This window comes from Aspergillus costaricaensis (genome assembly GCF_003184835.1).
Source record: "Aspergillus costaricaensis CBS 115574 unplaced genomic scaffold BO79scaffold_25, whole genome shotgun sequence".
In the NCBI taxonomy this organism is placed as follows: Eukaryota; Fungi; Ascomycota; class Eurotiomycetes; order Eurotiales; family Aspergillaceae; genus Aspergillus; species Aspergillus costaricensis.
Window position 1 is genome coordinate 364,609 of NW_020291825.1, and position 13,772 is coordinate 378,380.

At 51.9% G+C, this 13,772-nt stretch overlaps 5 protein-coding genes across 5 annotated transcripts; 2 read left to right on the forward strand and 3 right to left on the reverse strand.

The window, feature by feature from the left end:
• Positions 1-309: 309 nt before the first annotated feature.
• Positions 310-2,250, reverse strand: BO79DRAFT_36849 (uncharacterized protein). Its single transcript, XM_025689137.1, has one exon. The coding sequence runs from the start codon at positions 1,996-1,998 to the stop codon at positions 508-510; it is 1,491 nt and encodes a 496-aa protein (XP_025537353.1). The 5' UTR covers positions 1,999-2,250; the 3' UTR covers positions 310-507.
• A 728-nt stretch (positions 2,251-2,978) lies between these two features.
• Positions 2,979-5,010, reverse strand: BO79DRAFT_36853 (uncharacterized protein). Its single transcript, XM_025689138.1, has 2 exons — positions 4,941-5,010; positions 2,979-4,827 (listed from the first exon to the last, which is right to left on the reverse strand). Exon 2 carries the CDS (start codon positions 4,627-4,629, stop codon positions 3,259-3,261), a length of 1,371 nt encoding a protein of 456 aa, XP_025537354.1. The 5' UTR covers positions 4,630-4,827; positions 4,941-5,010; the 3' UTR covers positions 2,979-3,258.
• Positions 5,011-5,217: 207 nt separating this feature from the next.
• On the forward strand, positions 5,218-6,809 carry BO79DRAFT_199170 (threonine--tRNA ligase MST1; the record flags this gene model as incomplete). The annotated part of the gene is made up of 1 exon (XM_025681398.1): positions 5,218-6,809. The coding sequence occupies exon 1, from the start codon at positions 5,226-5,228 to the stop codon at positions 6,807-6,809; it is 1,584 nt and encodes a 527-aa protein (XP_025537355.1). The 5' UTR covers positions 5,218-5,225.
• Positions 6,810-7,268: 459 nt separating this feature from the next.
• Positions 7,269-10,459, forward strand: BO79DRAFT_199173 (putative C6 transcription factor). The gene is made up of 7 exons (XM_025681399.1): positions 7,269-7,723; positions 7,829-7,899; positions 8,034-8,436; positions 8,507-8,588; positions 8,640-9,426; positions 9,487-9,797; positions 9,848-10,459. Exons 1-7 carry the CDS (start codon positions 7,622-7,624, stop codon positions 10,384-10,386), a joined length of 2,295 nt encoding a protein of 764 aa, XP_025537356.1. The 5' UTR covers positions 7,269-7,621; the 3' UTR covers positions 10,387-10,459.
• Positions 10,460-10,828: 369 nt separating this feature from the next.
• On the reverse strand, positions 10,829-12,703 carry BO79DRAFT_199178 (putative MFS quinate transporter; the record flags this gene model as incomplete). The annotated part of the gene is made up of 4 exons (XM_025681400.1): positions 12,514-12,703; positions 12,090-12,443; positions 11,963-12,031; positions 10,829-11,898 (listed from the first exon to the last, which is right to left on the reverse strand). Exons 1-4 carry the CDS (start codon positions 12,605-12,607, stop codon positions 10,829-10,831), a joined length of 1,587 nt encoding a protein of 528 aa, XP_025537357.1. The 5' UTR covers positions 12,608-12,703.
• Between the last annotated feature and the right edge of the window lie 1,069 nt (positions 12,704-13,772).

Genomic DNA, 13,772 nt, shown 5'->3' on the forward strand with positions numbered 1-13,772 from the left:
CGAAGCAGAGAAACCCAACACCACCCAACACTGAGCCAACAATGGAAAATAACAGGAGAGACATAACTGAGTAAATGTGTACGATAAATGTATAAGATAGACAAGTTGCATGATAATACCCGATCATGGAAAGACAAACAAGAGGTAACGACAAAGCCACCTTTCAAAATACCACCCGTCCATACACCTATTTCATATGCTGATCACACGAATCGTGCGCAGAGAGCTTTTCCCAATGCTTAAGATGACTTAGCCTCCGGAGGATACGGAAAGAAAACAAGCCTTTTAGGAACTTTTATGGCTCTCAGTCCCCGATGCGCAAGGGCACGCGGAGGTCGATTACATGACAAAAAAGGAAAATGAGAAATGAAGATATCTCGAGAATGCGTGTCCCGCTGGCATTAGTAGCCCTCCCTGCGAGCAGCCAGAAGTATCGTGGAGTAATCTGATACCCGAGATGTCAAAGCCAGATTAGGCGTCCGATGTTCACGTTTGCTATTCATCTCTTCAAGAGCTTCGCGCCCATTGTCCCGGAAACTGGGGCAGTGATCTTGCTTGCTGGTCGTCGGGCAGCATACCTCGGTCAACGTGGGCTGCCGGATACGAAGTCGGAGTGGCCGACCACGTCACGGGCGGCCTGGTTGACGAACCGGCCATCAGGTGAGATGGCGCTGGGGCCAGCTTCCCACTTCCAGAAGCGTTCTCGACCATCTTTCTGGCCTCCGAGGCATGCCATGTGGCCTCGCGCTCAGAGGCGGTGGACTCGAAAGGCGGTCGTAGGGTTAGCGGGGATGCTGGCCTGGCCGGAAGCTGACCTGTAGGCACCAAGCGGGAGACGTGTTCACGGAAGAAGTCCCTCTCAGAGCGATAGAAATCCCGTTCCTGCATCAGAGATCGGATTTGATCGTCCCGCCTCTTCAACTCTTCAGTCTTCTTCTGGATCTCCTCCAGCTGCCCAGCAATCTTCTGCTCCAGCTGCATCTCGTTTCTCTTCCGATTCCGGAACCGCCTCGATGCATCGCTGTTTGCCTTCCGTTTCTCTGCCTGGCTAGAGGACCCTGATTTCAAATCTAGTATGCAAGGAATCATGCCAGGGTAAGGGGGATTCTCTGGCTGGGCTCCCGCAGCAGCCGCTTCTTCCCCTGTGGACCTTGGTCCTGCCATGACTGAAGGCAAGCGAGCGGCGGGCTCACTGGATCCGTACGCGGATGCATTGAGGAACGAGGGTGTAGTTTGCTGCATTGGCGCAGCAGACACTGCTGGAGAAGTCCGCCCGAGCTGACTGTAAGCAGAAACAGGGGTTGTAGGGCTTGTTTCCTGGGAGCTTGGAGCAGGCGTAGGGTTGGCGCTTGTTCGGCGGCTGTGGAAAGTTGGAGTCGAATGCTTGGAGATTGGAGCCGGTGCAGGATGCGTAGATGTCGAAACCGACTGTCCAGGATATGGATCAACGGATAGGGGAGAGCCAGGAGCTGCTGAATAAGAGGCTAGACGAGATGGATGAGCCAGAGGAGACTGTGAAACACCCAGTCTCTGGGCGTAACCGCCTCCCGTTGAAACAAACCGCGCAGAAGGAGAAGCTGGGGCGATGGCCTGATGATGCTTCATAGCGGGAGACGCAGAGAGGCGTTTTGCTGGGTGAACGGAGGGAGAGGGAAGATGGACTGATGGGGAGGAGGGCAGTCGGGCATGGGATGGTGACGATGAAGTAGTCGGCACCTGGGACCCTAATGGCTCGCGACCGGGTTCTGCCGTAACGACTGCTGCTTTTGAAGGTGGGTTCAAGATCGACTCAACGCCGATGGAACGAAGCTGAGTAGATTTCACGGAAGGTTCCACAGGAGCTGATGGTTGCCAGGAAAGAGGCCGGGGACGCACAGGGTCCGGTCCATCGGAAGATGCAGAGTCATCGTCTGAGCGAGGCCGCTTTCTACCAAACGTACTGTGATCCTCGGCCGGATGTGCATCGCCTGGGGAAGGGCCAGTCAAGGTGGACGACATATGCTCCGATTCTCTTTCGATAGATCGATGGGGCGACCTAGGGCATTGCTGGGCCCCCTCTCTCTCCAGATGAGCTGGAGACTCGTGAAGAGCTGCCTGAGAGAGGGAGCCGGCGGGTTGGGCAAGATGGTAGCCTGACAGCGAATGATATTGTTGCGAGGAATGAACCGGGTGGGAGTATGGAAGACTCGCCAACACACTGATCCCGAGGGTAGCCACGGTGAAAGGAAAATCACGGAACCACAAGAGATAAAAATAAAGGGACAAAAGAGGACCAGGTGGGAGAAACCCGGCTGCTTCAAGGGAAGAAGTGAAACCTCGATATCATACACCCGGTGGTGCTGCTTGTTCCCGACTAGGAGGGTATTGTTGGTTGCAGAAAAGACAGAGGAAGAAAGAATTGAGTACTACACGATAGTGACCAGCAGTATACCGGATGTAGTAGTCGTAGGTAGTATGGCAGATTAACAACCGTGCAGATCGCACCAACAAGAAGTAAGATGGATGTTATCTTTAGATGGAGGTGAAGGGCAGCAGAGGATGAAAGAAATACAAATTATCTATAACGATAAACAAATAAATACGGAGAATGGGAGAGCAAAGAGGAAAAGAAGAAGAGGAGGAAGATGGATAGAATGGAGGGCCAGCAGGGACGGGGAGGTGACAGTTGGAAGAACGGACAAGAAAGGAAGAAGTCAAGCCAGACTGTCCAGGAACGATGATGATTTATGATGAGGATTAGTTATTCTGATTATTTTCTCTAGGCATGGTTTATTATTATTATTGCTCGCGGACAGCTTTCCCGTAGGAGCAGAGACGATCGTAAAGTAACCTCGAACCGTTGTTGACAGCATCATTCGGCGGTGTGAAACGAAACGACAGTGAAAATAAAATAAAATAAAGATGGGGATTAATCGAAAATCAGAATAATAAAAAGAAGAATTAGAATAAAAAAAATAAAATAAAAAAAAAACCCCGGGGTAAGCAGTACCTAGACTAGAAAACTGTTCCTGACAGGTAGGTGTAGGCCATGTGTAACGTGAGACCCACGTGTGACTGTAACAAAGCCAGGTGATCAAAAAAGAAAAAGAAAAACAAAGGAAAATAGCGCCGCGCACTGCACCCAAGAATTAAACTGAACGCCGACTTGCATGTTTACCCCAACTTCTCGTTCTTGGCCAGTCCGAATCATAATCAAAAGTAATATCCATCATATGCATGTCTCATATTCACGTTATTTAGCTTTTCAATAGTTTGCGCTCAGATAGCAGAGTTTCTTCTTTGTTGCAGCATCTGGAGCTGATTCGATAGGTTTCGGACGACCTTGATGACCGGGCGATGATTGGTGGACGCTTCTCGGAATATGTCAGCTAGTGAGGGATCGGGGCTGGAGATGGCGCTTTCCGACTCCGTGGTGATTGGACGAAGGATGGCAGGTAAGTTGACGCCCAAGAGGGAGTCAACGAAGGCGCGCAGACGAGGTGGCTGGTCTGATTTCGGTCCTGGCTCGGGCCCTAGATTATTAGGCCCGGGCGCAGGAGTAGAAGAGCTTGGCTTGGATTGTTTTGATTCGCGGGCTACAATACTCCCGATAGATTCGAGGTGGTCGTCAAGCGTGGCGAGGTCGTTGAAGAGGGAATCGACTTTGGACTGCATGCGCGTGGTGAGCTGGTCGAGGTATTGTTCTCGTCGGGCCATTTGGGTGGCGTGACGCGCGTCCTGACTCAGGGTCTGGATGTTGTCGCCGCTGGCGATCAGACTATCTACCGCTGAGCGGATGTCGGCTCGGAGCGAGTCGAATTTCCCCGCTGCGATGCGGGTGGCTTGAAGACATCCTGTGAATTCGAGGTCTAGTTCGTGTTTACTGCCTGGGTAGGCGTGCTTCAGGTCGGTGTGGATGTCGCGCAGCTTGGATTCGCTTTGTTTTAGTGTGTTGGCGAGAGGGTCTGTTTCGTTAAGGGTCGAATTGAGCAGGGTCTCGAGCCGCGATTGTGAGTTAGTGACGGGGTCCCGGGGGGCTGGTTGGTGGCGGGGGAGTTGTGGCTGGGGATATGGTGGGATGCAACTAGCTGGGTATAGAGTTGCTATTTTGTCCGAGGAACAAAGCGTCTGGTATTGCTGGACTATCTCGGGAAGGACGAGCATGTGAGCAATGGCGGCGATAAGAGCGCAATTGAGTATTGTGCGTAGGAATTTCTCCGCAATCTTCCATGCGCGAGGCTGGGTTGCCTTTGGTTGGCGAGGCCTTTGCGTTGGCGTTGCCGCCGTGACATCTTGTTTGGGCGAAGGAGACTGCTGTTGCCCTTCTTGCGCCGAGTCCTTCGGCGATTTTTGAGGCCTCCGTCTGAGAGAGCGCTTGGTTCGAGCAGTGGGCGCAACCCAAGATCCTTCTGATAGAGGTGCTTCGTATATTGAAGGCATGATCAGCTCTGGTCCCGAGGCGGATGAAGTGGAGGTAGACATGGACTCAGTTCCATAGTTGCGGTTCCTCCTAGCTGGCCAAGGCGTCGGGCTTGAAGCCTCAGATGGCTGACATTCATCTTGTTGCTCATTCTCCTCATGAGGAGAAGCTACAACCCAAGACTCGCCCAGGAATGAGCTGTCCCGGGGGCGAGGATTTTTGATAGACATCAAGATCTGTGGTCACAAAATACAGACCGGCTAATAGTAGCTTTATGGGAGCTTTAGTAGCCTTTGAGTCACTACACGGTGTTGGTGAACTGACGACGCGCACGCGATCCGTTGGAGGCAAGGGTTAATGATATGAGATTCCATATACTATGACAAATAGCTCATGCGCATGTGAGAAACATCGAATATATAGCGATACTAGCAAGGTCAGTCAATGATTTCTTCTACTGTAGCACCGTGCTATCGTAATAGAAAGAGAATGCGACAGGACTGGGTTACTGGTGTGGCTCACGTGAAGCAAGAGTACTTACATAGAGAAGACAGAATAATGGATGAACTAGTATAGCGATAACGGTAAGTGAGCGGCGGTGAACCAGGACGCCGATCCCAAAGTAAAAGAGGCAGATAGCTGGACTAGTTGACGATAGTATATCTAGATCGGTCTTTCAAAACGTCCAGCCACCCGATGAAGTCGGTGGGGGACAATCACGGGAACGCGATTCCCAATCGGGAACTCGCGTTTGCAGTCACGGGCGACCGAGGAAAATCCTCCAGTTTCACCATATGGTCGCTGCCTCTGTCCGCTAAATTCCACCATGCGTCGACTGTCGCCCTTGTTACGGCAGCCTTTGCTTTCTCGAAAACTTCCGGTCAGAGGACGGCTGACCCCTTGGCCATCAGTGAGGGCGCAATGGCTCTCATCGACTTCGTCCCGGCTCTGTTCGTGCTCTGACCCGCAGCCCGGCAGCCAGCCTCAGACTCAGTCTTCCACCCCAGCCGATTATCGCGCCCTGGGAACATCCCAGGACCTTTTCACAACCTCGGTCTACAGTCCCGGATCGCCTCTATTCCTTCCCAATGGCACCCATATCATCAACAAACTCATCACCTTTCTCCGCACGCAGTACCTCCAATACGGTTTCCGCGAAGTCCTGACCCCGACGATCTACAAACGGTCCCTCTGGGAAGTCTCCGGCCATTGGCAGAACTACAAAGATGACATGTACGAGGTGCGCGGTAGGGGGGCCACTGGAGATACGGACGGAGAAGCGGGTGAGGATGAATCCTACGGCCTGAAGCCGATGAACTGCCCCGGCCACTGCCTGCTATTCAAATCGCAGACGCATTCTTACCGGGAACTGCCCATCCGCTACGCCGATTTCAGCCCGCTTCACCGGAATGAGGTTTCGGGCTCGTTAAGCGGGCTTACTCGTGTGCGCCGTTTCCATCAAGATGATGGGCACATCTTCTGTCGGCCACAGCAGATCAAGAGTGAAATAGCATCGGCGCTTGGATTCGTGGACTTGGTCATGACAACATTCGGACTGGGGCCGTATCGCTTAGTCCTTTCCACAAGGCCAGAGAAGGACTTTATCGGTAGTTTGGAGTTGTGGAATAGTGCCGAAGCTCAATTGCGCGAGGCACTCGACAATACGGGCAGGGAATGGGCCATGAATGAAGGTGACGGAGCATTCTACGGCCCCAAAATCGACATTCAGCTCCAAGACAAAGCGGGCAAATACCACCAACTTTCCACCATTCAGCTCGATATGAATCTCCCTCAGCGATTTGGGCTGGAGTACCAGGTCGCTGAAGGTGAGGAGGATTACAACCCGGAGACTCCAGGCAAGGCGACCCCGGTCATGATCCATCGGGCAAACTTCGGCTCTCTGGAGCGGTTTTTGGCGCTGCTTATTGAGGAATACGCTGGTCGCTGGCCGTTCTGGCTTTCTCCACGCCAGGGTATCGTCCTAACCGTGAACCAAGATGAGGCCGTCGTACAACAGGCTCACGAAGCGGCTGCCAAGATCTCTGGATTCCGCGCCCTTCAGCCAGGCCAGATGGGGACCGATGCACCCCAGCCTATCTCCTCGGTTGACTCCACATTCTTGATCGATGTGGACAGCAGTAGCCAATCGCTGAACAAGAAGATCCAACGAGCCAAGCAGATGAAATACAACCTCATCTTCATCCTGGGTCCCAAGGATGTTGCTGCCTCTCGCATCACGGTGGACGTGACAGGTCAGCTGCAGAGCAAGCCTGAGCGTGGGGTGCAGAAGCTGCAAGACATCCTGACCCAACGATTGGGCGAGAAGGCGTTGAAGAACCCTCGGGCCATTCCCCTTCCCGTAAATGACGTGCACGAACTGCTGGTGCAGCTGGAGAAGCAATTTGTATAATACTATAACAATGACGTGTAGATATAAACCATGTATAATAGAAACCATTCAGTTTGCACGCAAGGTGTCTGTTGGTGCTGGCCGGGAGAGGATCGCCTCTCACGCGGTCTCTGTATACTTGAGTATGGGTGCCACGTGACTGTTCGATTAAGCTTAAATTGCATGCCTGATCCATCTACCGCTGCCTGAATTCGATGGCCGCAAAGGGTTAGAGCCCCCGGTGTGCGGCCTCCTGATTGGCTGTGTTGCAGTCGCACTCGCCCGAGATATCGTCATGCCGGTTTGCGTTCCAATCTTTCCCAATTGCTCCGGCGCCGCCTCTCCCGCTACAAGATCGGCCCATCGGAGTGCCCGTCGACTGCTACAATGATCCGCGAGGACGTGAATGATTACAGTCGAGATGACTGGAGTGATCTCCTATCAACATACTCTCTGAATGTTTTGTCGCCAAAAGAATCCATCGATAAGGCTTTACACGAGTTCTAAGCTTTTCTCAACGGCCCACCTCTGATCTGATCATCATCGCGCCGCTCTTCTGCCCCCCCCCCCACGACCCAGGGAAAGGTTCAAGTCTTTTGGCTGGAATTAAGGTGCGCCCCTAAGCTTGTGGTGGCCATCGTCGTCTCACTTTTCTGGTTCCCTTTGACCCCCACTCGCCCTCCCTCTCGTCCCTTTCCCTTTCTCCTCTCGCCCCCTCTCTCCCCCTCTTCCTTTCCCTTTCGCGTGATCGTGATTTTTTCTCCCTTCTCTTCCATGGAGGCTGCTGCGACGTCTGTCCCGTCCCCCACGGCCATCCTGGATTGTCCAATTCCATGGTCGTAGAATCCAAGCAGTCGGGCATGGCCGACGTGCCTACAAAGTCCAACCTTCCCCGGAAAAGCGCCTTTTCCTGCGAGGCTTGTCGCAAGCGAAAGGTGGGTTCCTTCGTCCCCCTTACGTTCCTGACTCGGATGACTTCCGAGATTAATATGTCGAATCATCATCTTCGCTTCGCTGGCAGTGCTGACTGGGCCGGCTAGGTGAAATGCAACGGAGCCAGTCCGTCATGTTCGCGATGTGCGACACGCGGCGAGGTGTGCGTCTATAGTCTGTGAGTGTGGCTTATTTTTCCTTTTGTTCACCCTCGCTTCTTGGGACTTTTGCTTCCCACCCCCACCAGCCCGACCCGCTTTGTATTGCCCTATCGGCAAAATTGTCGATCACTATTGACTCTTTCTTTGCTAGAGCTCCAACCTTATCTTATACGAAGCAGCTGGAAGCTCGCGTCGCCCAGCTGGAAGATGCTCTTTCCAAGCTCCGAAGCCAACAACCCCCGGAACCCGTGTCGCGGAAGGGCGCCTCCCCTGCATCGCCCGGCGAGTCTAGCGCCAGCCCGGGTATCCGAACCCGCATCAAAGAAGAAGATGAAAATGAAGAAGAGCTCGCCAGAGACTTCGAGGGTCTCAAGGTCGAACACGATGGTCGAATATCGTTCCACGGCCCGACCAGCTTATTCCAACTACCAAGTGGCGTCTTGAACGAAACTTCCTCGACGTCCCGTCTGGCTATGCAACTGGAAGGACGGAAAGAACGGCTTATCAACAATGCATGGCGAGAACGGGCCTTTGAGCAGATGGCCACCATGCCCGTAAGTCTAGTCCAGCCAAGCTACCAGACATGGAGCTTAAGGATCAATGTTAATCTCATCGCGGTGACAGGAACCATTTCAGTATCTCCTCGATTCACACTGGTGTTGGATACAACCGCTCTTTGGCTTCGTTTATCGACCTACATTCACTCGTTAGTTGCCCTTCCGTTAGCAGATGCTGGCGATGTTCTAACATCTTGTAGGTGATATGAAAGTCAACGGTCCCTATTACACCGACGCCCTGTTAAACGCCCTCCTTTCCCACTCAGTACGATGGTGCAAATTGGAGCCAAAAATTGGGCCAATCCTGGACTCATTCGAAGGAGGAGCGCAGTTCTTCCATCGCGCTGTATCAGGTCTTCATGATTCGCTCAAAGCTGGCTATGTCGGCATTCCAACAATTCAGACCTTACTTCTCCTGAGTGCGCAGGAGTTCGGGCGAGGCAACCGAAGTCAGGCGTGGTTATACAGTGGAATGGCTTTCAGGATCCTGGACGACCTTGGTATAAACATCGACAGTCGCAAGTACTCTGATAGCGCTCACCTGACCGATGAGGATATCGAGCTCAGAAACCGTCTCTTCTGGAGCTGTTATTTCTGGGATAAATTGATTTCATTGTACTTCGGCCGTGCCCCAACCATGCAACACTCCCGGGTCAGCCCTCCCCGGATGATTTTGGATGACACGGCCGAGGTCGAGCTTTGGACGCCTCATGGCGTCGAATTCCCTGATGGCACTCACTATCCGCCCACCCAGGCTCACTCTACTTCGTGCTTCATGAAGATGTGCGGCCTGGCAGAAATCCTTAACCAAATATTAATCCATATCTATGATCCTCTCCGACAGGTTTCGGAAGTAGAATATTATAACTGCATCCAGGAACAAGCCGCTAATCTGGCTGACTGGTGGGAGGAGCTTCCCGATTATTTGAAGCTACTGCCCATGGACCTTCCTCCATATTCCCCGCCAAGTCATATTGTGACCCTGAAGTACGTACCCTTTTCCTGCCTGTTTTGTCGCCATCCCCGACCATTCTAACGCTGTTGCAGCTGTCTTTACCATACCATCAACATCCTCCTCCACCGTCCCGTCCTTTGCTCCAAATCAAACCGTGAATCTAACGACAAGAGTCATCTGATTCAATGTATGACGTCCGCAACTACGATTCTGACCCTGTTCGATCTGTACCGTCGTACTTTTGGTGACAGTCATGTCGTCCTGTCTCTCTCCTACAGTGTATACACTGCAGCATCCATTTTCTTGCTCGAAATCCAAGCTCTGAAGTATGCTGCGCCCGGGACCCTCGACAAGTTGAAGTACTGTATCTATGCATTGGAGCGAGTAAAGGGGACAAGTCCTGGTACGTTTGCCTATGATAAAAGTACGAACTGCCGCTAATGAGTACAACAGTGATCAGCACAGCCCTAAGTCTCATCTACCAGGAGCTACAAAAGCTTCAAATCGACATTCAAATTGTCCTACCAACGGCCCAAACTCAACAGCCTCAACAACAAACTGAAACCCAGACTCAACCACAACTTCATCAGCGACCTCGAACCCATCATAGCCATTCTCCCTCCCAACACCAGACACCACCTCCCTCGAGCATCTCCAGTACTTCTCAACGCGTCTCCCCTGTACAGCAGCAACCACCCCAAGCTGACCATCCTATCACCTCCATGCACACTGCTGGCGTGACCTCCGCACCCTCAATGTTACCAGGCTATAATTACCAAACGCCCGTTGCCGACTTCGAGCTGTCGCAGACCAACATGCCACAAGTGACTGCTACACATTTGATAGGCGGTATGCCGAACGCCATGCTGACACTGGACAACCCTGGTGCATATGAGATTACGCCTGAAGTGTTTGAAGCGTTCTCCTATGCGGAGCCTATAACGACGAACATGGCACCTACAGTTGATTATGGGTGGGATAGACATACTTGATACCAGGAGTAAGATGTAGCTGCAGGCTACGAGGGAACGATGCTTCACTGAAAGTGAGTTGGCTTTATAGTAGTTCGATACATTAATCAGACATCTGTACTTGTCACCTGTATGTAATTCTATCGAGATTTTTGAATGTGTAGAATTACAATTGAACAGTTGAACAATCATATAAGTGTATAATAAGCTATCTAGAGTGGCATGAAGGGTAATAACGCTGCATGCTTTTATATCTTGTGTATGTCCTCCGTCCCAAACCAACCAGCCCCAGTTTCCATCCGAAAGTAATTATGCAACATCGTCCCCATCAGAAATGCAGATATGGGAACTCCACGAGTGTAAGAATATATAGGTAAAAGGTAGTGTAAAAGTGAGGTATCAAAAATGTCGGGTATATATTGAAAATAGAAAATGTTCTTGAGATGTAATGTGCATGAAATGTCTACAGAGGCACACTTTTGCTGTCCACTTGCTTGGCATCGACACTGCCCTCACCGGCAGTGGAGGCCGAAGACGACGCGACATCCTTCGGCTTCGCACGCCAGCGAAGGTACCAAGGGCAATCGAAGAGATCGCCCATGCGCTCCATGGGAACACCTTTGGTCTCGGGCATCCAAATACCGAGGATAATGATGCCCAGAAAGCAGATGATGGCCCAGAATAGGTACGCACCCCAGACGTTAAGGGAAACGAACATGTTGGGTGTGACCCGAACGACAGCGAATTGGAAGAACCAATGCAAAGTCATGCTGAGAGCGTAGCTCACGTTGCGGATGCGAGTGGGGAAGATTTCTGTACCATACAGGTACGGGATGGTGCAGAGACCGATGGACCAGCCAACGGCGTAGACGAAGACGGATGCAATGGCGGCATTGGAAGCGTTCTCGTTTTTAGCGGCGCCCGGTTGCAGACCCATGTAAGCGCCCATGTAGATGTGAGCAGCCAGCTGGAGACTAAGTCCGGTCAACGCGCAGCGACGTCGGCCCAGGAGATCAATGAAGACCCAAGTAAACGCCAGTGTGAAGACGACCTTGACAATGCCATATGCACCTGAGGAGATGAGAGATTCGGCGTTTCCAGTGATGCCAGCATACTGGAAGATATTAGAGATGTAGTAAGTGATACCGTTTCCTCCGGTCCACTGGGCGATAGTTTGCATGGTCATGAGGAGCCAGAACCGCTGGCGATAATTAGGGTTTAACTGGGACTCCTTGAAAGCTTGCCAGTGACTGACAGACGCCAAGTCTGCTGCCTTGGCGCGCACTTGAGCTTCGATTGTACTAAATTCTTCATCAACCTCGGGATCGGAAATGTCTTTCCCACGGAACCGAGCTAGTACATCTCGCGCCTCCTCGGGCCGCTGCTTGGACACCAGATAACGAGGTGTCTCAGGTACAATGAAGGAAGCAAAGAAGGCTAGGCCCGTAGGGATTAGTGGAATCGACTGGACCAGGCGATATTGTTCCCGGGTAGGGGCCATATGCAGGTCAGCCCCATAGTTGACAAAGAACCCTGTCGGTGACATGTCAGATAACGCCACATGTGAAACTAGCGGTTAACGAGAGCGTTAGCTTACCCACAGTGAGGATGGTGAGCAAGACCACCATATAAACGCTGACTACCAAGCCTCTAGTCCTTGCCGGCGCTATCGTCGATATTAGCACTTTTACAGTCCATGTACATCAATCTCCGAGATTATTTACCGATCTCTGACAGGTACAAAGGCGTAGTCACTGTTAAGGCACCGGCGCCCAGACCACTCCAAATTCTAGCAAACAGTAATAGACCATAGATGCCGGAGGAGAAGACTTGGATGAAAAGGCCCGATCCCCAGACCAGAACAGACAGTTGCCATGTCCGTACTCGACCCAAGCGATCGTTCAGGTCCAGCGAGAACAACGCACCAAATGCAGCACCCAACACATTGAAGGAGGTTATGTTCGCCTTGCGGTTGGCCAGGCCAGTGGCATCGTTAGTCCAGTTAGAGGACAGGAGGTTGAAGTCGACCATGAACGACTCGAGCTTGACGCTGGCACTGTAGCCACCCTCATCGTAACCTGCAGTCCCATCCCACCAGTCAGAATGCGATCTCTGTAATGAAACACCACAGCGTGAAGATGACGTTACCTTTAGGAATGCTGCCACAGGCTATAATAAAGATCACTAAGGCATAATAGGGATTTGTGGTCCACCGAGACCAGTCAATCGCCTTCCATCCCATGATGGCGAAGCGGGAGGAACCGCGATGGAGCTGGAATCAGCTATTTTGGGGGATATTAGCCGACGAGATAATAGATGTGTATTAAGCACTATGGAGTGAATCTGGGGAAGCTCCAGTTTGAACCGATTGCTGCCTTGTTGGGTACGTATCCGAAGGGGCCGGGGGGAGAATGATTAGGAGGCAAGCCACACGATACGAGTCAGGCCAGACGAGTGGACGGAGAACAAGCGAGGCGAGCAACAAAACTCGGAAAGGAGAGAATATCCACTCGGAAGGAGGAGGGCCGAGAGGGGGTAAACTGGGAAGGAGCGAGGGGGGAATGGGAAGCACGGGATCCAGAGGGGCGTGACTCGCCTCTCGGTCAACTTCCGTAATTCTCTTTTCTCTCTCTCTCACCCTCTCCTTTTTTACTTTGGTACACACGCTAATGCATCACTAGACACCGTTCTGGAATAGAACGCCATTTATTCTTGGTATGCACCTATTTCCCGTTTCTGATATTAAGCTATCTAGTTAACTACAATTCCGATGCTGACTTCTTCTAGTGACGTCTATATCTAGATCTAACTTAACTATAATTCTTCTAATTCTCAATAGCACTATGCGTGCACACTTCGCCTGCATGTCAGATCGGGCGGGTCGTTCCGCCTGCATCCACTCGGGCCATTACCGTTGCCTGTGAACAACTCCGCTCCCCGTGGCTCTGCAGTTCGCTTAGATACACGTCCGATCTTGCTCGGTTCAAGTAGTCAAACGTTTTCAGTTGTCATTGGTTGCCGATCAGGCAAAAAGCAAGTGGACATATCCAATGTCGCTCACGTGGAGTGGCTCCCTTGCGGCCACATTCCGACCTCATCATACCGGTTTTCGTAGTACTTCAGCGACACCATCCCGCCTTTCGCTGGTGACTGGTGGGTCAGGGACTGTTTCATTCCTCACGTTCACTGGCATCCGTCCGGTAACACAATCGGGAAGCCGATGAGCTGCCGGAATGCCTTTATCCACAGTTTTGACTAGACGGGTCGTCCTTGGCTTTGCACCTAGCCTAATAGAGAGCATGATATCGTTGCAGAAATGTTCCTTAAGAGTAGCTGTGGGAACACTCCGGCTCAGCTGTCTTGTGAGTTTGTCACACTTGTGTTGGACATCTACACCTACTGCTATC